The 26658-nt window shown below is 38.2% G+C and overlaps 1 protein-coding gene across 3 annotated transcripts in view; it reads right to left on the reverse strand.

The window, feature by feature from the left end:
- Positions 1-26658, reverse strand: part of PCDH11X (protocadherin 11 X-linked) — a 509451-nt gene that overhangs the window by 181037 nt on the left and 301756 nt on the right. The window contains exon 6 of one of the 3 annotated variants that reach the window (XM_054214619.1): positions 12819-12885. The exons of the other annotated variants lie outside the window; for them this stretch is intronic. Coding sequence (XP_054070594.1) covers positions 12883-12885 — 3 coding nt within the window. The 3' untranslated portion in view covers positions 12819-12882. Of the gene's footprint in view, positions 1-12818; positions 12886-26658 lie in introns of those variants that run through there. 3 annotated transcript variants of the gene reach the window in all.

Here is a 26658-nt window from a genome sequence, read left to right on the forward strand (position 1 = left end):
TGCAATGTAAATGCAATTTATTGAAACAAAAAATGCAATTGTAACTATGTAAAAGTGTAAATTTACAGACTACATAAATATAATCTTTTACTGTGAAAGTATATGTTTTTTTGAAATACCATAAAAACAGCAGTGAAATGCTGAAGACCCACAGTAAAGCTAAGTAAAAGAAAACTAAAGCTTTATAACAAGAAGAGCCACTTTTCTACTGAATTGGTCATATTTGCCAGAGATACCGCTCTCATACAACTATTCCTATTATCTTTCCTCATTTTAACATTACTTTGAGGCATAAGAATAAAAAGAACAAAGATGATGAGTATTGAACTGTTGAGTCTAGACAATAGACTCAAGCTGGCCTTTATCTTCTCTTGAGAGACCTTCTGAGATTATGTGATGCAGTACCTTTTTTTTTTTTCTTTCTGAGAAATGGATGACTGAAGTCAGCAAATAATTTAGACAAAACCCAGCTTTCACAAGCCTAGTCAGAAGAATATTTCTCTGATGCTTTATTTTCTTTATAAGAATGGCTCTATTCACTTTAGGCATTTAAATCCAAAAAACGTAGCACTAAAACTAGGGAGATCTTCCCTTTTGCTCCCAAGAACTTCAAAAGAATAAAACTATTCTATAAAATCAAATCAGACAATATTTTCTGGTTACAATACTATCTCTTTTCTTAAACCTGAAGAACAGATGAATTATGACTGTTCATTCCATCATTTATATGAATTAGTACTTCTTCGCCACCCAGAGCACTATTACTAGACACCAGAGATGAATGTAGAGACATACAGACATGAAAGTGCTTTATATGTTTGCCAAGATTATAATTTGTTGTATACATTCAAGACTAGAAATGCAATGTGCTTGCAAATGCTGCTTTTCTTAAAAAAAAAAAATGACTGATATTCATGTCTGTAGAAGACAGCTTTCAGCTGCTTACAAATAACCTATCTGAAAACAAACACCAGAGTGGGGATGGAAGGCAAACGGACTGTTAAAAAACAAACAAACAATTTAATTTAATTATATTTTTTCTCATTTTTAGTGTTAAAGATTAAAAACCCACAGACTGTAAATAACAGTTGTGAATTTGTAGTGAAGTATGAATTAGGTAGTTGCTAGAGAGTTCACGTATTTAATAGACTCTGAGTGAGGCACAATCTGACCTTGGCCGTGTCCAGTTGACTCTCAGGTTTAATAGTGTAAGACTGAGTCGTTCCTGGAGCAGTGGCTCCAGGAATTCCTCCGCTACAGCAATGCAGAAATGAGCCATTGCTCCAGCAGGATGTTAGTAGAAGGACATAATTAAAGTTCCTACTAACTGGAAAAAAAAAAAAAAAAAGAGGACATAATTAAAGTTCTTACTAACTGGAAAAAAAAATAAAAATCAAAGTCGTCTTACATGATTAAGTACCTCCTGCCCCGATTTTTAAGACAAAGTGTCCAACTGGTCGAAATTACAGGCAAGATTTTGTCTGGTAAACCTACAAGCATAAAATTGCAACGTGAACAAACCCAACATTTCTTTTAAATCTGCAACTTCGCACTCCTCAACGTACTTTCTGCCACATTTGATTTGAATGCAAAGTTCTCATTTTCCTAGATGCACCTTCCTCGGCCAGCGCTTCTGTCAATCCTATCAGGCTCTATAATGATATCATTATTTTAATGCTTGAGAGCATCCACAGGCAATAACTAATGTATCATTACACAGTAAGGACCAACCGAGACAGCTCTAGGCATATTCTAGAGAAGTCTTGAAATGTCACCTAGCGTTTGTTCCAAAAAGAGGCATTTGTTTCTCCCATGCTTTAATGGCTGACATCCATAGGTTTTTATAGGAAATCAGAAAATACAGTAAATTAAAGGACATAAAACCCATATTACAAGTCTGGTATAAATGCCTCTTTCTAAAATTGAAAAAAAAAACCCAACCTAAACCAACCAGTAAATCTTGTTTCCAATGGGGGGGGGGGGGGTGGGGGTGGGGGGGGGTGTCAAAAAAACCCCAATCATTTTATGACTTGACTTCTTCCCATGCATGCCGAAAGTAAGTTATTTATGCCACTGGTAATTTCTTTCTCCTAAATTGAGTACAGTCAAAATGATGTGAGAGTGGTTTTGATTTCTCTGAATCAAAGGTATGATTAAAAATTAAAGCCAGAGTTGTGTTTTCCCCATTTCTGTGTTAGAGACATACGATATGTGACATACACAAGACTTCATTTTGTTGTGTGTGCATGCCTCAACTTAGAAACTAGCTCCATGAAAACTATTCACATCTTTGAAAGTCTCCTAGACACAAGCCCTAGACACAGATCTATTCAGTTATTAAGTAACACACGGAAACCTTGCAGGCAATATAAAGGATTTTAAGATAAGACACTGTGAAGCAGGGTGCCCACACGCTTTGTACAGCAGTCCAGTGTGCAGTCAGCAGACTGCAACATCACAGAAGAGAAATGAGAAATTTTGAGGGCAATTGAGCACAATGAATTTTCACAGTGGATCAACACAAAGTCATTTAGAATGGGTATTTCTGAAGCACTGATACAATGAACACATTTACAGTGTTCAATGGCCCTAAAAATTCACCCTTTCACCTGTGGCATAGCTACTGCTGTGAGTGAATTCTTAGATCATTTTTTTAAATGTATATTTATATGCAGTGTGCATAGATATACATCTAGATACACACACATGCATACTTTCAATGTACCAATCAGCTTGTTGGCACATTATGAAAGAAATATCTATTGAAATAGAAAAGCTTCACTGAGCTTTAAAAACACTGATACTTTTTGACTCTTTCCAGCTGCACGGTAAACTCCATGGTAAAGGCAAACCTCACTTCAAGAATACAAAAAAAACCCCAGAAAAGCCGTGAGCTCCAGAAATATGGTTATCTAAAAGAGAATGAATGGGATACTGTTATCCTCTCCAGTTCTTTTCTTGCATGTAAAATGCTGAACTGAAAAGCAGGTCCCAGCATCTCACTGCACACACTTGTGAAGAGAAGCCCAACTATGGTGGGAGGGAGGTACTAAACACTGTCCTTCAGCTTCCTACACTTTCCTGTCATAGTTTATAGGGATGACGCACATACTCACCAATAGGTTCTTATTTTTCTTTTGGATTTTTTTTATATAAAGTAATCTGGGGTATTAAATAACAAACATCAGATCTGCACTTTTTACCATTGAGCTACTTCAGCTGACCCAGTAACTCATCTGGCAGAGCCGGGTATTTCAAAGCAAACCCGTCTTTGCATCCAGGCCTTGCTTTGGTCAATAGCTCGTTATTCTGTCTGCAGGCATGGCAGCTAACAACAAGAGACACTGTTCCAATTTTATTCTGCACCATCTCCATGCTTCCCTTCTCAGAGATTAAGTTATTTTAAAGAAACCATTTTGTTTCTATTTCTGTGACCGATGCCGGTTATTTGTGAAATAACCATACATGCTTCAGTAATAAGAAGTTATTTCCTCTTGCTTTGACTGCAGAATGGATTTGCCATATTCTTCAATGTTAGTACTTTCCAGACCAGTCAAATTAACCTTTTGCCTGTGTAACAGCCCGTTGTCAGTCCTCTGTGCCCTTAGCACAACCTGTCAAAACAGTTAAGTACAGCCCAACTGGGAGACTCCAAGCCACCCCTTTCCTATTCTAGAAGTTTTCTTTCACTTAGTAGAACCAGGAACAAAGCAGTAAGCAAACCTCCTAAATCTTGTTTCAATTTGTAAGGCTGTTGCAGTAGCTGACAAAGGTGGCTCACTGAGGTATCTCCGTGTCTGCACAAGCCAGTTTATAAAGTCCCTAAAGGCTCTCGAGACCCAGGGCATCTTCAGGATATCGATAGGTATTCACTCACTGCGTCCTTGTACATTTAATAGCCTGATGCAAATCCTCAGTGCCAAGATGGAAATTAATCTGTGTGAATCTTCCACATAGGCAAACACAGGCTGTCAGAAGCAATTGCAGTCAGGAACAGGAAAGCAGAACTTCATCCGCAAAGCTGTTAGCTTTTTGACTTTGGAGTTCGACAGCTGAAATACGATAGGGAAGACAGTTGAGGAAATACAAAGTGCATACATTAAGATGCTATCATTTGTAGCAAATGCAGCATTCATTTCCACTGCCACCTCATTCCTGGGAGGATAATTTAAGACAGTTTATTTCTTGAGGTTCTCTGAGAGAGTTCTGAGATCTGAGGAACCTTCAACCAGGGTATTCTGGCTTCTTACACATTGCTTTTTTCCACAATGGCCAATATCTGTTGACATGTACTAGCTTCTGTGCTTGAACAAACAGTAAAACAAATCCTCAAATAAAAAGTCTTTTTTTTCTTTAACTGCTTTTGTAGCTGTTGAATACATTTTTGACACAGTTGATGGGTTGAAAAAAAATATCAAAGAGGAAGAGAATAATTTTGGTTGAAAGCAACCTCTGGAGCTCACCTAGTCCAATCTACTTATCAGAGTACATCCACTTAGAAGAGGTTGCCCTGAGCCGTGAGCAGCTGGGTTCTGAATGTCTCCAAGGATGGAGATTCCAGAGCACCATTGGGAAATTGCTTCCAGTGTTTGACCACACTTATAATGTCTCCATCTTTCCTCTGCTCTTTTCTAAGACAGCTGCAGATTGCAATAAGATCTTCCCTTCACTTTCTCTTCTCCGAGCTGAACAAACACAGTTCTCTCAGCCTCTCCTCACAAGACGCACACCAGCTTGCTGACTACCTTGGTGGCCTCTGCTTAACTTGCTTCAGTAAGTTAATGTCTGTCTTGAAGCGGGGAGCCCAAGCCCAGACACAGCATTTCCAACATTGGTCTCACAAGAGCTGAATGGAGGGCAACAATCATTTCCTTGGACCCACTGCCTGCCCTCTTGCTAATGCAGCATGGTATGTGTTTGGATTATTATACATAAAGTGTTTTGCAACTGAAAACCTGTTTCCCATCCAAAGGATCCTCCAAGTCAAGAAAAAAACCACACAAGCCCAAAATATATTATGTTCTCAGAGCTCAGGCTTTGGAAACATCTGTTGTAAAGGTTATTATGTCAAAGTGTCCTCCCAGGAAGGGCTGACAGAGGAAGAAAATCTCAGAATATGACAGAACATACTGTGCAATGCTTTTCACAGCTCACTCCAATCAGCAGCCAAGGACACAATCTCAATAAATTCTTAAAAAGTTTATAAATGCTTAAACTACAGATGTTCACAGACCATTAATATCTAGCTTCCAGAATATTGCATCTGGTAGTATATGAACTTTATATAGTCCAATACAATTTCTTTTCTATACTCAACACAAACAGTAGAAGCAAGTATTCCAAATATTCTCATAAAAGCAGCAAAAATAAAGATTAGTTTAGCTATCAACATTCTAACAATCTAGACTGTACTTATTTTAATATTTAATTATATTCTGAAACTACTACAGAGATGCTGCTCTGAAACTGATACTATCATCTACTTCAAATTATTCTTCTTATTCTGAACTTCATTGAATTCATTTTGTTGCAGTTGCCCAGACAAGAAAGATGGTAAGTCCCGTAAATCCTCTCCCCATAGAGTGAGAAACTGGGGTAAAATAGCAGCTCCTATATCATCCCTGTCAGCTTAATGAATGTAATGAAAGAACTTGAAGATATGGCTTGTGCTTTGCAGAAACATCTCTTATTCCAAAGAGTGACTCATCAAAGAGAAAGGGGCAGAAAGGTGCCTTTGACTGTGACTACCCTCAGGATGTTCTCTGTACTTCTTAACCAAAGCTCAAGAAACTCCAGAATCATCCACTATCCTTTTTTTTTTTTTTTTGCCATGTTTCTCCAGAGTTACTGAGCGATTTTTGCAATTGGATTACTATTTGACGGTTAACATGTATTTTCATCAGATGAATGACAATTTGAAAAGAACTGTTATAATTTTCACTGAGTCTAAAAAAAGTTGTTTACAAGAAAGCACAAACATCTATTCCTTGTCTGCTTCAGCACTGTATATTATACCTGCATATTACTTGTTCAGATATTTCTGGTTTGATTGGCTTTTTAGTGGTTTTCCTAATAAACTCCTTTAAAAAAAATGCAGAATATAACTTCCTAAGGTTAAATCACCTGAGGAAATTAAATTGAAAAAGAAAGTTATTCTATATTATACTATAGTAAGCCTCTCTTGGCACGGTAAGGTTACCTTTCTCCACAGCAAATCTAGTCAAACTTCATGTTGGTCATCAAAAGCAGTTGAGGCTGTGATTTCAGTTGCTGACTTGCCTCAAATCTTCATATTAAAGGCTATCTACAAAATCTTTAGCTACAAACAATGTGCAGCACAAGGCACAGGCATTCCAATGGGCTGAGGTCCATGGGAAGCAAGCAGAAGCAAGGAGACAAAGGCACTGTAATATCTGATTGCGGTTAGCAGCTTTTCTATTTATCCGTGCAGCACTCCTTTCCTCTTTCGGACAGCATAGCAGAAATAGTGCCCACCTGTCCTCCTCTCCAACTATTATGGCTTACGTTGCAGGCAGGGGAAATGGGAAAGCTCAGCAGTCTAAGCACCAGTGAGGGAGTGACATAGAAAAAATGAACCATTTTTTATATTGCTATAAAAACAAAAGACGCTATAAAGGCAGTGCAATGCCAGCTAAACTGGTGTAGTTGACAGGTATATGGATTGAAAATATGCTGGCAATTAGAAGCCTTGGCTAAAAAAACCTGAACATACACAACTTTCAAAACTATGCCACTGTCTACACATTTCAGCCATCTCTAAGCTTTGGCAGTAGTTTGCAGCTAGCAAGTAAGGAGGACCTGGCCAGGAAGGGGATCCTGTGTGGTTCCTCTCTGATCTAACAACCCCCGTTCTCAGTACTGAAAGGGATCAAACACCACCTACTTCAAGGACCTGACCTTGAGCAGGAGGCCCACAGGAAGGATTGAGCACTCTTACAACAATGGCAGCAAGTATCAACACTAGTCCTTCTCTGGTACTAGAGCAGCTTTCATGGGAAAGGTGCTCTATGTGGGTGAAGCATTCAAGAATCACCTGCTACCTCCTCCTGATCCTGCTGGATCTGTCCTAACAAGTGAGAGCCCTGGCACTTCTATTCCTACAGCTGTCTGGTCCCATGCAGAAGCCTTGGAGGAGCTGCTGGCCCCAGCATCTGCAGATAGCAGCCCCGATGGAGAATATAAAAAGTTTTTTTCAAAACAATTCTTCCATTTTCATATTTTTCGAAATAAGCAGGCAAGGGATTGAATGGGGTTTGGAGGTTTCTGAGGGCAAGAAAGCAGGTGATTCAGTCAGGACTCAGGGGCATGCTGTACATTGCGAGGTTGAAGTTTTATTTCCTCCTCTGGTAATTTGTCAAACAGATTGTTATAAAGAGTTACAGAATCAAGAAATGTCAGACAAATACAGAAAAGCTTTGAAACCTTTTGTGATAAAGCAAAAGTAACAAGTATAGTTACAACAGCTGCATGCACAACTGTGTTTCCAAGGCAACAACTCACAATCCTTACAGCTATAAAAATCCTATACACCACGGGGGAGTTGTGAAATTAGGGAGACTCCAGCTAAAATAGAATATAGAAAAACGGACTAAAGCAGAGAAGCAGCAGGAACACTGAAATTACGAAACTCATGCTGCTTTTAACAGCTGTAGCCTGGGAGCCCCTCGGTGATGTTTTGGTGAAGCCCTGGCCTCCAGGCCTGGCACACCAGCTTCCCTTTGTCTCCCACATTCCAGGTTACCCACTCGTCAGTGCCACAGGGAAAAAAAAAATATTAGCCTAAAATTGGCAGTGCAGGTCACTCGTGCAGGGTAATGGCACAATCCTGCCTACTTTATTCGCTGGCTTAAGCAAGGGTCTAGCCTATTAGCAAACCAGCGCACTAGGATAAACTAATACTTTGTAATCACTTCAAGGAAAGAAAGCAAAAAGCCCATTGCTTTCTTTTTAATGTTACTGTTGTGCTTATGGGACAATAAAATGTAAAACCTTAGGATTTAAAAAGCACTGTTTGTCTTGTATGAACTCATTTATAGACATATTATTCACAAACAACTTGCAGGTCTTGCATACAGAACTTCTCCAGCTTTCGAAAACCCGCAGCTGCCTGATGCCCAGCACCTAAGCAGGCAGAGGGGAGCTGGGCTGGCGGCAGCCACCACTGCCTGCACGATTCCCAGAAAGACCAACACTCTGAATAATTTCTAGTTACAGACATACCTGCGACTACAGTAAAAGCTAACTGTAGTGGAGGCTCACCTGTCAGTAGCATTGGTATCTCTTAGATGCACTGGACTGTACAACGTGTAACTGCCTACGTGTGCGTGCGAATCATCAACACAGAAAAGTAAACTTAGGGAGTTAAAAACACATAATTAAACACCACATATGGGCATTTGGTAAGAATTGCTAATTTAAAAAGACAACAGGCATATATCTTTCCTTCAAAGCATTTGAATTTGCAGTGTGAGGATTAGGAAATTGCAAAATCAAGTTACAGAATTTAACAGATATGTAATTACTAGCAGTGGTAGCGGGTACACAGATGAAAATATCCTAGACAGGTAAACAGCCACTGAACAGCTTTACATACCGCTGAACAGGAGTCTCCTCCGTTCCAGTTGTGTGAATCCAGGCCTGTAGTAGGACTGAAATCAATAGCTATTTTGCATTTAAAGAGAAATAAAAGCACACCTTTGTTCAATGCTTCTGCAGAATCACTGGCCATGTCTCTGAGCCATTGGATCAGCTCTATGTTCAGTCCCTTCAATTCTTTTGTGTTAAATTCAAGACACTTGTTCTCTCGTGCCTTACTGATAAGCGCAGTACTACAAATATTTGATTTGCATTTTTTGCACACAGTGAAGTTTCCAGTTAAATCCTTATGCTCCCTCGCCTTCACACCATCGTTTCCCACTGCTCCACGACACTGAGGACACACAAACAGTGCGACTTGATCACGGAGCACATTTCTCCTGTCTTAGTGACATTTCTTATATAGGTGCTGATCAAAGACTAAGTGACAAACTCTATATCCTGATCCTTCTTCTTTCTTTCATCAAATGAGTATAAATAAGAGATGACTACAAACATCTCTGCAGACAGACCTGGGGAATTTTTAGATCAAGATCATTGTATTTTTTTCTTTGTTATTTATGCGAGTAAAAACAGATTCTGATTGCAAGGCAACACTTTACAAAGACGGCTTTAGATTGACTAAAGTGAGCTGTGATCTCTTCCATAGCTTTTTTTCTGTTCCCATCCATTTTCATTTTAACAGTGATATCTGAGCCACAAGGAGCGACTCATGACTTCAGGAATCATGACAGTGGCAGAACTCAGACCAGTGCTTCCAGCCTACTGAAGCACTCCTATTTTGATGGTTAAAAGCCTTCAGGGGTACATTCACCACTGTATGTATTATATATACTTATTCTAGAGTGAAGGCAGGGAAGCAGGACAACGTATATATGCTCTGCTGAAAAGAGCTAATTTTCACGAGCTAATGAAGTGACTAGTGAATTTTAATGCTTTGTGAAGCATTAATCACTCATTCCTATTAAAATATTGAAGATATTACATACTATATCATAACCCCTACACATTCAGTGATACAAAAGCCTATAAAAAGATATATGAATATAGACTTAATGGAATGTGTGATTTTTTTTTTTCCCCACAGTCTTCACTGTACCATTTTCTTACGCGTTTGTTAAGAACGGGACAGAGTCATGGTTTGCAGGTTGGGTTTGTTGTCCAGTCCTCAGTGTTGCCCTCGTCCCCAGACACACTCAGGTCAGTACTCCTGTATTTCCACACATCCCAGAGCTCAGCCTGCTCATACTGAAGCTAAGCAAAAAGATCCTATAATCCCAGTGGCAGAGGGCTTGGACCCACTCTTTCCAGGGAGTATCGGCATTCAAGAAAATACAAACGGACTATGAAGCACACTACCCTCCCTCCAGAGAGAAGAGATTTTGCCTTTTCTACTGAAGGTATTGTTAGCAGCTCAACACAAGGGGAAATATCAATAGGTTCTTTGAGAATCAAAGGAGCCTGTATATAACAATGCTTTTGTCTTTGATGATAAAGCTAATTGTTCTTTACTTTCTAAAATGCCTCTGTGTCTCCTATAGATTTTCCATATATTATTTTTCAGCCACTTCTACTGGACAATGTAAAGCTTTCTTAGTGTTGCAGTCAATAAATGAAAATATACAAGTCTTTATTTACACTAGGAGACAGGGGCTCTAATGCAGCCTTTGTAGTGCAATATATCACGTGTCTATAGCCTTCCTTAGGGTTTATTCTCTCTCTTACAAAACTGCAAATGCGTCTAAATCAAACCAAACACCTGGAGACTTCCCAGTCGTATTTTCCTGTCCTAAATGATCAGATGTCACTCTACCCGTCATATACCCAATCCGTGCAACAGTGAGTAACAGCTTCAATGTATCAGGGAGGAAAGGAAACGGTCACACTGGCAGATCCTCCCATTTGTGTGGTACAACAGTTTATCCTGACATTTGTTCTTTTGTATTTACTAAGAAAAAAAGAAAAAACATATTTTTAATTGCCTTTATCCTTCAAATGGAAGAAACCCAACTTATTCTAAATAAATAAATACAAGTAACAGTAACTACTTGCAAAAATCTTAGAATGAAATAGCCCTAAGCCTTTCCAGCAGCATCTGCACAGATTGAACTAGATTAGATGCTAAATCATTTTCACAATTCAGATACTTGATATTTTATCTGTTTAATAGGTTCCCCATTTCTTTTCTCTTTACAACTGCGACAGCAATTACAAGTGCAATGAATATTGATACGACATAAAAACAAGCCATTTTTTCCTCACGCTGCTTTTACATATGTAATAGATATTTAGACACTACTACTGTTGTGAATAACACATTTCACCAACATAAATGATAAGACTGTGGACAAGAGATGGCTGAAATGTCAAACATAACAAGTCCTCAACAATAAGGACAGACTCTTAGGATAAAAATGACAGATGCACATGGAAGAGAGAGAGATTACAGGGAATGGAAGATAAAAAGTTGTTCTTTCAGCATCTGAGAACAGACTACTTCATAGCTACCTAGGTACCTGATTTCTTTAGGAAAAAATCCAGAAATACCCCCAAGTGTCAAACAACTGTGAGATTATTTTCAGACATGGGGACATGGCAATACTTTCAGACACACACACACACCATGTGCCAGCTCTGAACACAGTTCTCATCTGAAACATGTGAAAAGAATTTAAACTGCAAGGACTGTGAGCATGCTTCCTTTGCTTTTTCACGTGGCATATTAATGCATACCTATTTGTGTATAGCTTTTCCAAATTTCAGCGAATAACTAGTGTTCTGAGATATGTTAGGGATGAAATCAGCTGGGATGCTTGATTTATGTCTGTTGTTTCAGTGTAATGAATATAGCCTAGCAGGAACACAGTATGAAATTAAGAAAGAAGGGAATATTAGAAACGTGAAAATTAGGTGAATTCCATAAACATATAGTAGAAATGCACTTTTGTGTTTAAGAAAAACTGAGTATCTTCTCAATTGCAACTCAAGTCAACCAACAATTTGACATCCCCAGTAGAATTTCAAATTTTGGTACATGCTTTCAAATAGAATATTTCAACTTGCACAAATTTCCACATCAATTTACAAGTGAAATGGAATTTAGAACACAATGTACTTTAAGTTGACCTTCTCATTGCTACTGAGTAGGTCATGTACTTTTATGTATTTATTATGACTGGACATGAAATCAGAAGAGAAGAGCCTGAACACTTAGTTACTTTACTACTCCTTAGCAAATGAAATGTGTTTTCTTCCATCTGTTTTGTTTTTCTCTATATTGAAAATTTAACTAGTCATATTCTAAAAATGTGCTGACTATTTCACAAACTAAGCATCACATAAAGGAGACGTGCACTTATCAACTTATATACACATACAGAACAGTTATGCAAAGAAACGTACTTTAATAGACAGACCAACACTTGCACAAAAACCAGAGCAGCCTCCTAATGGAAACAGAAAAGCAACATGGGAATTTTTCTCAGACATCGCATGGCTCTCGTCACTTTGAAGTTCCCTGATGTAGAGTGAGTTTGTACCCAAATGGGAGGCACGTTGTGGTAGATCAGTATAAGTAACTCATTGAGAAAGAAGATGGCCTTGACCATCAACAAATGGTCAACATCAGTCAGGCAGGGCCATGCTTGTAGAAAATTAATGTTCTTTGTAAAGCTTTATCATAAGACGTCTTCATCAGAAGTTGGGTTTGGTTTTTTTTTTAAAAAGTAAATCACAGTTTTAAAGCAGACTAGCATATGGATAATATCTGAGCAATTTAGCATCCATTAACCTCAAAATGTATCATTTGTAAAGTGTGGAGGCGGATCAATTCCTATTCCAGAAGTAGCATAATGATGTTATCAGATTTACAGTGTTAAAATAAACATGATGAAAGCAAAACAGCTAAAAAAAAAAGTAAATAATTTATAGCCTACATACAACAGAATTTTTAGTTGTCTCAAGCGACTTGCTAGCTTTGAGCACTAGCATCCAACCTCCCAGCGTATCTTCTATCCATGTGGCCATGGCTGCCCTCTATTACCATGACCTTTCATATAATTATATTTTTAAGATTATGATCATTCCAATGGCTGTCATGATCAAACACATAAATTTGCTGCAACCTATTTTGGACAAAAGTCCTTGCAGTTTATTTTTCTAACGTAAGTTTTTGTCTACTTTTCTGAAATTTTGCCAGCATAGCACCTCAAAGATTTCAATTTTCTTCCTGTCAGCAGCTCTTCTTTTTCATGATTCACATTCTGGCTACTGCAAAAAAATAAAAAAAAAAATCTGCACTTTTTTACCAGTCATGACTTGTACAATTCAAGTTTCCCAATTGTTTTACTTGCAAATTTTAAGAACTCCCAACAACTGATGCATTTAACTGTCAAGCAGCACAGACTAGTAAATAGTGTAGAAGAGCTTAGGTTGGATCCTAAATAACTGTATTAATTTATTGTCTCTACAGTTCGATGATTGCGTTGCCTTGCATCTCAGTCTGATTAATGAAATCTAGGTTTTTCACATATTCACAAACGGTCTTTATTCTTTGCAATATTTTGTTGCTTCCAAATTGGTGGTTGCGGAAAGATGCTGTTTTATTGTCACTGCTGAAATCTGTTCAAGGATTTTAAGGAATGGTAAAGCAGTTTCAGCATGTAAGGTCTTTCCCTTATCCCGTGTCACACAAAGGAAAGGCTGCAAACTAAACACATTCTTGTCTCATACCCTCCCACAATCTATTTGCTTGCTGTGATGACAGAAATTATCCATGTCTTCATATATATACACATATATTTTTAGACATCCACTGACTATATATATACACATGGATGAAATAATAAGAAATAATGTTTCTAAGAAGTCACTGAAGCAGCCTCCAGTTGTTCATGCTATCCCATGTATCTTCCAATAATTCAACGGGACAATATCCTGATACTTAAAACCTGATACATAACCATTTATAATGGTTAAAGACAATTTCCTCTCGTTAATCTGTTGCAGTTTCTAGACTATAAATCTTGCTACTGTGTGCCACTGGTGGATCATTTCGTCTTTGATACTTTAACAAAAAACATAATTGTTGTCTCCCTGCTGCATCCCCTCCTGTTTGTGGCTGCTGGTGGTTGAACATGACACACAAATTCCACTTTCTCAATTGGGAGTCCATGCCACCCCAGGAATAAAGCTAGTCAGAACCATTTGCCACTTCATAAAGTTCAAGAAGTTTCAGAACTACAGCTCAGCTCTGGCTGCCAGTTAGTTACAAATGCAAGTGCTGAATAGGATTCTTGTAGCTCAAATGAGTTTGTCTGAATACATAACGAAGTATAGATTAGACAGAGTTGTGACATTAATTTTCTAATTGTTTTACAGATGACAATAAAAAAAAATGCTCTAGAACAAAATTCCTGGAAATACACCACCAACTCCATTAAAATTGTCATTCATCTTTGCATCCACAAGGAGCAAAAAAGTAAAGCTTCTGAACCTCCTCCAGCCCCTTGAATTAATCGTGTTGAAAACTTCCCTGCATCCTCCACACTGCTCTCCGCCTCTCAAGTCTACCCATCTACGTTACGTTGGTTATTTGAGTTTCAGCAGTGCCTTGGCTCTAGGACTGCTCTTTTGTTCAATCCAAAGACTGAGCTTAAGTGTAGTATTTAATTTTCAAAGAACTATGTCTATACTTCCGTCCCCCACCTTTAAAAAAAAATCACCTCTAGCCTTATTACAGCTCTCTGAATTACCTTCAGCCAATGTTCCAAGGCAGCCTTCTATATTTTCTCTTTATCAATCCCATTCTAAATTACAGGCAGTGGTATAATTCAGTTCCTAAACATTTATCTATAATCTGCTTCTTCCCATGCAGTTACAAACATTCCGAATTCCGTTCTTTCAGGAACATAATTTCAAATCTCTGTTCTTTAGAAGAAAACAATTTCACATTAGCTTCAATATTTATTTCAACAGTCTTGTGTAGCACATATTTACCTTCCTTTAGCACTAACCCCATTCTTCCTGTAAGCAAATTGATTCTGTATTTTGAGTTACAACTGTTGTTAACAGTTACACCACTGTTTCCTTTTTGCTCTGTTATTGTCAGTAATTCCACTGTATAAATAAAATTGTGCCTTGTGCACTGAGATCTGGAAACTCACTGCTAATTGCTGCATTATTAATTGCTAAGTCAACTAGTGGCAACAGGGAATCCAACTGCTGTCTCTGGAGGGCCAAAAGGATTGTCAGAGAAGGAGCTTTTTACATCAGCTGCTCTTTTTTCTTTCTTTTTTTCTGGGAATGCAGTCTATGTTGTTTTCCTGAAAACATGTGAGCAGTGATAGAATACAAAGAAGCCCTACGCAATGGACTCAGTGCGCTCTAAGAGAAGCATACTTTAATTAGATTATGTCACTAGAATTGCTTAGTAATGACTATTGAAGGCACAGAAGAAGAATGCTACAGCTATAATTATAGTACCTGACAAACCAACAAATTAAGTACTAGATACCTCCAAATTTACCAAGGTTTTCCTTTCCTGTCTTTCTACCGATGCAATATTTAAAATGCTTCACACAGATTCATGCATGTGCAGCATGACAATTGATTGGCACAAGGTGATTTGCTTTCCTGAACGATGCCGGTATGATCCTCACTCACAGTCTTTTATTGATCCTTGAAACAAATATCATCCTGTACTGGTTTCATTAGACAGGCTCTCTCTTGTTAATTACCGCTCACTCAAATCTTTTGGTGTTTCATTAAGGTGAACAAATTGGAAGAATTAAATAAACAATCCCTGTCTGCTGCTACTGTGGCATTCTCATTCCTGGTCTTTAGTTCCCCAGAATGCCAATAAGGAATGTTTTTTTTTTCCCCCCTTTCTTTTTTTCAGTATTTCTGACATCAAGTCACAACAAAGTGGTGCAATGCACCATAAGAATTGACTAAATCAAGTTGGAAAATAGTCTGAAAGACTTGGCTGACTACTTCCCAAATCCTTTTGGACTTCAGGGAGAGTTCTTCTACCTAACTGCAGATACATGCAGTTTCATCAGCATCTCTGCAACAGATCAAAACAAGCTGTTCTCCTCTATTCACAAGGAATACAGAGAGTGAAGGACTAAACAATAATTTGTATGGAGAATTCCCAAATTAGTGGCATTAAATTGCTTTAATAAAATCATTTGAAAAATGGTTGTGCAGAAAAAAACAACTTTCAAATTTCCTTTACAAATAAAATAAGCATTTTTCCTCTTTATTGGTAAAATCTGGAAATCAGAAAAAAAAAAAGAAAGAAAAAGTAAAAAAAAAATTACTTATTCCCTGCACAGGATATAACTGGAATTAGAGAACATTCCCTATAGTCAGGAATACCTAATGCAAGCTCAAGATTCAAGATGATTAAGAATAGCCAGGGCACTTTTTACTAATAAATCCTTTACTCTGTGTGTTCTCAGGCTTCTGAAAATAGGTCTAAATCTCCCTAAGCATATTTAGCAGCTTTATCAGTATTAATGTAATGATTCCCACACCTCTTTTCGTTGCACTGTCATCCAGTCACTAACAGGTTTCCTTACGACCAGCAGTGAACCACTAAAAAAAACCAGAAAGCAGCAGAATTTAGAGAAAGCTGGCATTTTTCAGAATTTTCAAGAATCTGAAACTAATTCAGTTGCTGCTTAAGTGCCTTTTTCCCCCCCTCTTCTTTCCACTTCTTTACTAGCTTGCCTTCCCCAGGACACAACCTTTATAGAACGAAACCCCAAGTCCATCTACAGCTAAGCTGCAATAAACAACGGACCAAGACGAGCTCTGGGGAAAAGTCCACTTTTTTTTTTTTTTTTTTTTTTTTTTTTGAGATAACCACACTCTATGTCATATTTACACTAAAGAAAGTGACAGACAATAATCTTAAGATGCAGAACAGAGAGATTTTTGACATCTGAAGCAGATAGTGACTATTGTGAACCTATGCTTTTGGGTTTGGGGGAGCACTATTTTTCAGCAAACATCTTTTCATCTTCAGAAGGATAAAACACAAAAACTAAGAAGAGAAGCTGATGACCACCACGATGAGCTGAAAGCCATTAACAGCAATATTAAAATACATTTATATGAACCGGAAACCAAAGAAGCATAACTACAAAGTGAGGTTGGAAATACTGATTTCTCATCTTCCCTTCCTCCTCTATCCCCCCTTCACTCCCCTTTCTCTTCAGTTTTCTATCTTCTACTCGTCTTTATCTGAAAGGGACTTATCAGCTATTATGTGGCTGACTGGTAGTGATGAGACTGCCAAAATGTGACAGCCTTATCTACAGCACAGCCCTGCAAATTGCCAACCATTGATCCAGCAGTCTGTGCCAGCTGATCAGTGCAAAGCTGTTTTGATTTCTTTTCTTCTGGGAAAGAAATGAACTTCTCTGCCAGCAGCCACTATGCTGCCAGTGCTATTTCCCCAGCCAAACAAAGAGCCTGAAAATTAGAATTTAGTTAGACGAATTAACATGACATCCCTTTCTCCTCGCTTGATTTTTGCAGTATTATGGATGTTGCATCCTATTCTGAAATGTGAGGAAAGACAATACAATTGATTACAATAATTTATCTTCTGGTTTTATGTACATAAATGTCTTCCAGGTACACAGTTCAGCATTGCCAGGTCCCCATAACCTTCTATCACAGAGCTTTTCAAAGCAGTCTTTCTCTATTATTACAATCAAACTTCACTACTGAAGAAATTTCAGCTACTTATGTCCCATTGCAAGAAAGAATAATATTTTGCTTAGTTTCTTCTCCCTAAATGATGTCGTTGTGGGATCATTTAAAAAAATGTATTTATTTACCTCTTCAAATCTCGTATTTCCATTTTTACATCTACATTCTATAATGTATTTACATTTGTCCCTCAGTCTGTAACAGCTGTAACAGCAGTACAGAAATAAAGAACGTGTGCATGCTTCAACATGCAGACCAGGGTAGATATACCCAAGAAAGATCAACAATATCACTTTCTTGGCTTATTTACTCCAAACGGGGCATTTCATAGCTTCTCTCTATTTGACTCTGAAATCTAAACATTCTCTTCATTGGCAGAGGTCCATGGATAGGTTTTTATTTCGTTTTTTTAAATCAATCAGTGACTTTGTTGATTGAAATAATAGCCCAAAGATTGGCAAAGAAGAACTTGCTGACACGGGAATCAGAAGATACAGTCTCAGTTATGAAGCTTTGACTCTTGCTTTAATACACAGCAGGATTAAGTGGAAAAAAAATAAAATTCAATATTTTTTTTTGTCTCTCCATATACCAAATTGCCTATCTAAATCAAAAGATTTGTTTTTCCTTTTTTTTTTCCCCTGAAGCACTTCTGTTTTGTCCTTCAAAAGTTTTTCATTTTATATCATCATTTCCTTCCCTAAGTATTTCTCAGTTTAGCAGAGGCATGCTTTCATTGGATTTGATTTTACCTCTGCAGATCCTTTCAGATAATTTTCTATTTTATTCTGAATTCCTGAAATATTTCCTGGAACTTTTGATTGACTTCATAACAACTTTTTTTTTTTTTAAGTCAGAATATTTATCACCCTACACAGTATGTTGCAAAATTAGCAGAGTATTCATTAAGCCCTTTCTAAGTTCCCGAATTGGGGTGGAGTGTATCAGGAAACCCACCCCTTCTTTCAAGTTGCAAAAGATTTGTTGCCCCTTCACCCCAAATAAAACATTTCCTATTGATGGACATCTTCTGGCTCCAGGCAAGTCTAAATCTGTATAGCCAGCTCCAAAACGTAACATCAGAAAGGAACTCACACCTCTCATTACATCAGAGAACGATGTAAAATATGCATCATGGCAGCTGAACTCTTCAGAGGAAACTGCCTTTGTCACACTTTATAACACTTCTTTCCGACTGCTGTGTTACCTTTACTGAACTTCAGTGTATGGGATAAATCAAAGGGGACGCAGGCAGTCAGCGGTCCATAGGCAACCCTTAAGTAACATTAGCACAGCCTTCTGCAAATACAAAGCACTATGCAAGTCCTGAGGAATATTAAAATGCTTTTTATCGTGATTTCTCTATACAGATTGCAGTGAGATCTTTCTCCTGTACTGGGAAGAACTTACTTAGCATTACTGCACCACTGGTTTTAATTCCTCTTTAAGATGTCACTCAGGCTTTCCTCCGCGGCCCCCCTTGAGTTTGAAATCTTCATTACACTTGGAAAAACACACAAAAATACAGAGATGCTGTACCAATAAAAAACACTTGAAGAATGAAAAGCCATGCAGAAAAAGAATGAATTACTAGAAGATTAGTGTACTAATTAGCAAACACAAGCTAATTCGGACTGGTAACACCTGAAGAAAATAGCTCTATTTCCCTCCAGTTCCCTTCAGCAAGAAATACAGACTGTAACAATTGCTGCACCTATGCAAGTTATAGTCCATGTTCCGCCTGACCACTTTGCAATGCTAGATAGAAAAAACATTATCCACATCTAAATAAAGCACTTATGAAGGACTTAAGTAGCTGAAATTAGAGTATCTAGTTAATCAAAATCAAGCGGGCACTTAAATACTAACTTAGACTAACATAATGTCACTAATTTCTCATCTTGGTTTCTTCTTCTGGATATTGGAGAAGCATCAGTTTATAGTTCCATGGGAATATCAAGTTTGGAACCACTGCAATACTTTCAATTTCTCATTAGGATTTTATTTGCTGACTGCAGATGTGCTGGGGTTTAACTGCAGTCTATGCTTGAGGGTTCATGAATCAGAGTAAATTGCAATTACAACAGTTTTCTTCCACTTTCTTTCTACTGCTTCTTTCATTGGTCTCAATCATGCCAGGAAACTTACCAAAATAAAAAGTCACTGACTGGCTACAAGCAATTTGCCAAAGGAAAGACTCAGTCAGAACCAGTGGCGAAAAGAGCAACAGAACCCCAGCCAACATTTCACCAGCTGAAGGTCTCACAAGCTATTGACAAAAGGAGGCAATCCCAATTAAAAACAAATTACGTAAACAGATGAATGCGCAGTTCTGAATTCAAAACTGTGCTCATTCACTGCTTACTTACAAAATTAAGATTTGTTGAAAGCCTAGGTCAGGAACTGTCAAAAATCATATATCAAATATGCCACACTCTGCTTCTTATTTATTTGGAAAGCCTTGCAAAGCCTTATTATACCAATTATTTAACAAAACAGTAAGACAATTAGAAAAATAAATTAAAATAATGGTGAGCAAGTTTCAGACATGAGCGAGAATATCATCAATCGATGACTTCAACACAAAGAATTAGAAAAATGATTCACTTACTATAATTTTTAATCATCTTGTACTTTGTAAAACCATTAGTGAGACAGTCTAGAAAGAAAAAGAGCTAGAAGAATAGCGATGTAAAATGGAGATGTGAGCTGCCATCTTTCTACTTGTTTCAACATCACTCCTGAGGTCTCTTTGAAGGCTAACAACTCTCATGTGGGATACTCTATCATAGGAAGCTACTCTCATTTTATGATACTTCACAGCATTCTTGTAACCTTTATACTCACCACAACCACTAGTTAGGCATGAAGTCATCCACTAACTATGTAACAGACCACCGTACTGCACACTGCACCATGCTGTTTGGTGTCTCGGAGTGCATGGACCATCCTCCTGCTGTATCCCACCCCAGAGCCCGCAGCTGGGGAAGAGCCCCAAAATCTGCTTCTGTTTGGAGCATTGACCCCACCAGTTCTGCAGCCAGAGAGGCAGCAGTCCCGAACCTGCAAGAACTAGGATGTCTACTGAGTTTCCCCAGTATTACAGGATCAGAAAAAATGAAGCAGAGAAAGAATATTTAAGTCACTTTATTTGCATCTGGGCAGAAAAAAAGTTTTGATTTTGTATTCTATCCCATTTTAAGAGAATACTTGATGTGAACTACCTGTAACTCCACTGGTCCTTCTTTACACTGACTTTGACTCTAAAGAAAGGAGAAGCGGATTCCCACCGTGTTTTTACCTTTAACCGCAATATTATTCTGTCTACAGAAACAAAATGACTTCGGCGTTTTCTGCTTCTGCAATGTCTCTTTTCCTCTCCAGGACTAATCCATACACACGCTCACTTTGAACGCACACGCACGCACCTCCACAGATGTACATACAAATACACAGAAGCTTGCTGGCCTTGTGAATTCAAGCACAAAAATGAGATTACGAAGATAAGATTTTTAATTAGTTTAACACTGGCATATCTTTCTCTTCACTCCCACTGCATCCCTGAGCTCCCAATGAAGCTCTGGGAATACGGATAACTAGAGAGGCTCTCCGGTGGGCTCCCAGTGCAGCCCAGTGAAAGAACAGAGCTACTCTCCGTTACAAGTTTCTATGAAGAGCACAGAGAAGGCAAGCATACTGGGGTCACAAGCCTGGATTTCTGAAACTGCCAGCAAATCCTTCGGGCTATGGCCAGGCAAAGGAAGGGATGGAGAGCAGCTCGAAGCAGTGGAGGGTTCCGTGTGGGAAAGTCAGCCTGGGAGAAACACCTCCTGCTCAAAGTGGGAGCACCGCGCTACTGAATAAAATGGAGGAATTATTTCTCCGTTTCTAGGCTTGCAGGAAGAAGGTGAATTGTTACAGGGATGTGACCTCTGCTAGCTGCTGTCTGTTCCTAACCCTCATTACCCACCAGAGCACAAAGCCTGGCAATGTGCTCCCAGGCCACAGTACACAGCCCTGCCACAGCCAGAGACAGCTCGGATTTAACCACGCCGTTGGGTGAGGCCCTTGTAAGCCATCGTTCTGCTCACTAAAAAACGGAGAGAGACTTTCACATTTCAGAAAGATGAATGCACCACCTGTGCTTAAACCACTGATGGTGTGGTCTCTGCTGAGAAAGGTCTATTTAAGATATACATCTAATTATCGCCCATTCTTACAGATACCATTTGTAAAGAAAGTTGAATTAGATGTTTCAAGCTTTCATTCCCCTTAAAGGGCTGCTGCCTTCCCCACTTCAGTTCTCCAGTTATTAGGATTCGTTTCTGCCAGCAGAAATGACTCTGCGTGTACAACCTCCCATCAAGAGCCAACAATGTCTGTGCTGGTCTATTAATACCACATGGCAGCTTTCATTTTGTTCATCCAGTTTTTCCATGAACTCATATTATAAAATGAGGCAATTTTTCAGCACTGCCTACTAATTAGTTTACCCCCTGAAGCAGGAGGATTAAGAATCTTAGTAAACAATATCTTATGTAATTAATAATTTTATTTACATGCTGTAAATATCTAATCCTTGCCAAATCTAAGCTATTTAATTTATTAAATTTAGTTTAGTTTATTTTTATTAAAAACTTCCTGGAAGCCCCATCCCTGGAAGTTTTTAAGGCCAGGCTGGATGGGGTTCTGAGCAACCTGATCTAGTGGGAGGTGTCCCTGCCCATGGCAGGGTGGTTGGAATTAGATGATCTTTAAGGTCCCTTCCAACCCTAACAATTCTATGATTCTATGAACTGATGAGGTTACGTTAAATGCCACATTTCTTAATATAGTTTTCATTCTTGTTCCCTTCTGATATTTGAGATACGAACAAAGTGCAGTAATGAGAAATTTTCTTTTGTAAGAGAAAAAACTACGTATGCCATTTCTGCCCAGCTCCTTGAAAACAGAAGTCAACCCGGCCAAGCCACAGCATCGACACTGCGAGTGACAGCGTGGATTTCAAGCTAGCTGGTGTTTGTATAGTCTCCATTGCAAAGTTGGATCATCTTTATTGGCTAGAAAGAGTTTATCCTCTAGGTACAGCAGCCTGTTACAAAAACGTTAGGTCACGTACCAAACAGTACCTGATAAACCGATCTTTCCCACAGCAAGATCCTGTAAATAAGTCTACTGTCAAGGAGGAACAACGCTGCACAATACACTCACAAATAAATGCTGAATTTCTGTTTCAATTGCCATACATTTGTTACAGCTGTGCAAAATTTGCAATCATTCTCAGTACCATTTATTTGTATATGAAGCCCTGGATCAATCTGTTATTTAAATAACACTCAGTTCCAGACTTCTCTGTATATTAGGCACCTTTCAAATTTTGATGGAGGGAGAGAAAAGGCAAGAAATAAACAGGGTTTGACTCAACTCAGGGGAAATGTGACACATATCAATAATGGGGAGGCAAATTAATCTTAAAATTACTACTGGGTCTGACAGTATAATATACACATAAGATTTATTTACATCTTTTCCTCTGGAATGTATTGAGCTTCCAGTGTTTCTACTTACACTTACCCAAGTGGTTGCACCTGTTCCTCTCCTGAGTAAACTACACTGATTCCCTGTTAGCTAGAACATTTCTGCAGAGAGGCATGTTTGTTGATTTCCATGAACAATCCCGAAAGATCCATGCCTGACAGAAAATTCACCTTTTTGAAGAGGCCAGCATCAAGCACTTGGCTGTAATTCAGAACGTCATTTACGACAAACATCCAAATCCCTTTGATATTAAAAGGTAATAGCCTACAGAGGTGAGCCACAGTTAGGCAAGCCTGAACTTTGAAGCAGTCTAGGACTAATTGATGAGAAGGTAATGGCACACTTTCTTAACACCAACAGATGGGAAAGAGAAGGTTGGAGTACGAACACGGAACATCCTTAAAACTAGGAGTACAAGAACCAGGACCACAGAGTACACACAGGTATATTCTGTGTCGAAAATCAAGCTACCTTCTTGTGTACCTGTTCATGTCTCCGAGGTACACAATTGAAAACAGCTATGAAGCCAGAGAATTAAGAAAAAATAATCTAGACCTGGTATTAAATATATTCCCCAGAAAAATAGCATTTTGCATTTCAGCAACTACATTCGCCTTGCTACTCAATGTTTTCATAAGTTACCATTAAATAATGGTAATTATTTGCCATAGCAACTATAACAATATGCGATTTATATAGTTTTGAGCTGTAACAATAGGTTCATTTCATTAAGTAACACAGCTAACGTACAATGAAAATATCTGTACTTTCAATCAAACAAAAAGAAATGTGTTTGACAACAGGGAGAGATGGCTATTTGTCCTCGTTTTGCAAAAACACTTAATCATCTGTTTTTCTCCAAATCAGAGTGTATTTCTGTTATTGATTATATTATAGCAGATCAAAGCATTTAGTTCAGTAGGAAAATAGAAAGTCAGTAATTTAGATGGTTGCCATTAAAAACAACCAAACCTCAAGGTAGTTTATATAGAAATATTTAAAGGCTTATGTTTAAAAAACTTCAGGGTCTTTCAGCCGTGCCCATTAGCATGTAGAAAAACTTACATTAATCCATTAATTTCACCACTAGTGGCAAAATTAGAAAAAAAATGAAAAAACACATCTGGAAAATAAAAGAGAGTCCTGACATTTCACTCAGATCTTTTCCACTTAGCTTCATATATGCCTGATTTTTCTCGCTGCTCCATAGAAGCCTCTTAAGAAGAAGGAAATCTATTTTACGATAAATGGACCGGAAAACCTGACCCAGACGCTTTCAGGGTTTTTTCCACAGTTAGAGAAATCCAAGCCTGTCACTGCTGGTGGGAGGGCTGGGGGGGTACAGAAAACTGCTACCGCAGTGCCAAAGCACATCATATGCATTGAGCATTGCAAACCTCAGACAAACCTTTGGATCCACCACAAGAATCCCCTGATGGAAGATGAACAAAAAGAGTGGAAGACATTCAAAAGTCCTTAGAGATTAGGACAAGGAAATGAAGGATTCAAGGAAGATAAAGTATTGGCAGAAGGCAGGCAGATTTGATGGAAGTGAATAAACAGGCTGGAAAAAGGGAAAGCAAAAAGCCAAAGAAACCCAGGAGTTCAACCTGGGAGATACACCCAGGAAGAGAGACAGCCTGAGTCTTGTGGCCATTTTGTGCCTGACAGCAAAGAATCAAACCAGCAACCGAAGGACGAGAAGGTGCAACAGATTTACTGAGTGTCTTTAATAAATTACTGTAGCTACCCATACATTCCCTTCCACTGTGCTGCTGAGGAAGGACTCACTGGTGTTACAGAGGAAAAAACAATGTGCTTGTCCTAGTATTTACTATTTAGCTCCTACTGGGAGCCTGCAAACAGGCTTGTTTAGTGTAAAAAAAAAATAAAAGCAGCACACTTTGCCACCAATGTACATTTTTATGATGTTAGAAGCTTCTCTGGTGTGACACTCTGCAACAGAGATGTAGCGTTTTATACTCAAAACTTGCGGTAGACTGTTTTCCATGATGAAAAAAAAAAAAAAACCACACAAAAAAGAAACCCAACAGAAGACTGAAAAACAACTTTAAAGTGTTTGTACAAATTCAAAGCAAAATACGAGATGAATTTCAGCAGATAGAAAGCTACGCTACCCTTTACACATCCAATATAAATCCATCAGTAAACATACACACACACAAAGATCTATTGTGTGTACTCTACTGTTTTTTCCAGCTTGAGGTGAACACAGTCCTATCGCAGTTCAAGAAAACTTGCTGCCATCTGAGAATTTAGCTGGGTACTGCATTACTCTAGAATACTTACTGTATTTCACTGGACCACTTCAATCACTCATTTACTGTAATCCTTTTAGCCTGATTTTGATAAAAGCCACCTATGATCTGCCAAATATAACTAGTCAGGCTATTAAGGATATTTGACATAGAAGTCAAATCAGATAATGAGTTATCAAATAGCTCATAGCAAAAATATTCTCAAAAATAAGCATATTTATTAATGTCTTCCATTGTGCTCATAACAGTTTTACTTTTGCATATCAATAGTTAACAAGATTTAATAATAGCAGCATTTTCTGAAGTCATTAGATCAATCTGAAAGGAAATGTCTTCCTAAAGAATCATGCATTTCCACTAGACATTGTACTATAATGGAGTTAAATTATTTAAATGTAATTACAAATACAAGCAAGGCACTGAAGCCATGTACCAATATTACCAGCTGACGTGATAACAATATATAATGCATTTCTATGAGGTGTGCTATGAATGCTAAGAATTTTTTTCTTATATAGAGAGGAGCTTTTTCACTACTTGGGCCCAGAAAACTTTCATCTTTTTAATTCCCTTTTGTGATACTTCAGCACGTTTCTTGGATAAATCCAGGTACAGTGTGCCAACCAGATGACCAGGCTTGATTTAAAGCAAAAAACCAAACAAGAACAACGACAACAGAAAGCCCAGAAAGAAAAAAAAAAAAACAGCAAAACATTCTGCAGAGGAAGGGGAATGACAGCTGACTGACAGAGAATCACAGAAATACTTTTACACTCCCCCACTCGGAAATATGAAAACTATATTTCACATACAAAAGCACCACAATGACACAGTGCAATTGCTTGTGAAGTGAAACGGTAATCCTAATATATCCATTTGACTTCAAATCTATCCTATTATATCCTGTTGAAAACAGATGCATTTTTCCTTTTAGTACACTGTTGACAAAAACATTTGAAGTATACTTAGGAAAAAGAACAAAAAAAAAAAGCAAACAAAAAAGCCAGCAGGCTGACTTTTAGTAGTTATCAGCTAGTAAGTCAAACTCTGGAGCTTGAGGGTAAGTGGTGGAATGCAAGAAACAGGCTATAATAAAGATGAACAGAAAATGGACAACACAGACTAAAAAATAAGTACTTTGAGTCTCCCGCCTGTATTGTAATCAACTTCTCCCTTTGTACTGAGTTCGAGTGATCAAATCAAAAACCACACAGACATGTGCACATCATTTTACTGCGATCAAACTGGTTTAGAATCTCTCTCTCAAACTCCCTATTCAAGAGAAGCATTAAGACGCAGTGCAGTCGCAGACCAGCTCAAAGCCTAGGCTTTAATTTGGGTATTTTCATTTGGCTTTTGGGCCCTGGAAGAAATCTTTGAAATAAACAGTGCCTCCCTTTCCTCCAGGTACCTACTGTGCTACAAAGTCTTCCAAACATTAAAAATCTCAATTTTTAATTCAAAATGCCTCCTATTTAATATTTTCCTTAGATCTCTGCTT

The sequence above is a fragment of the Rissa tridactyla genome, chromosome 9 (assembly GCF_028500815.1).
Source record: "Rissa tridactyla isolate bRisTri1 chromosome 9, bRisTri1.patW.cur.20221130, whole genome shotgun sequence".
Taxonomy (NCBI): Eukaryota; Metazoa; Chordata; class Aves; order Charadriiformes; family Laridae; genus Rissa; species Rissa tridactyla.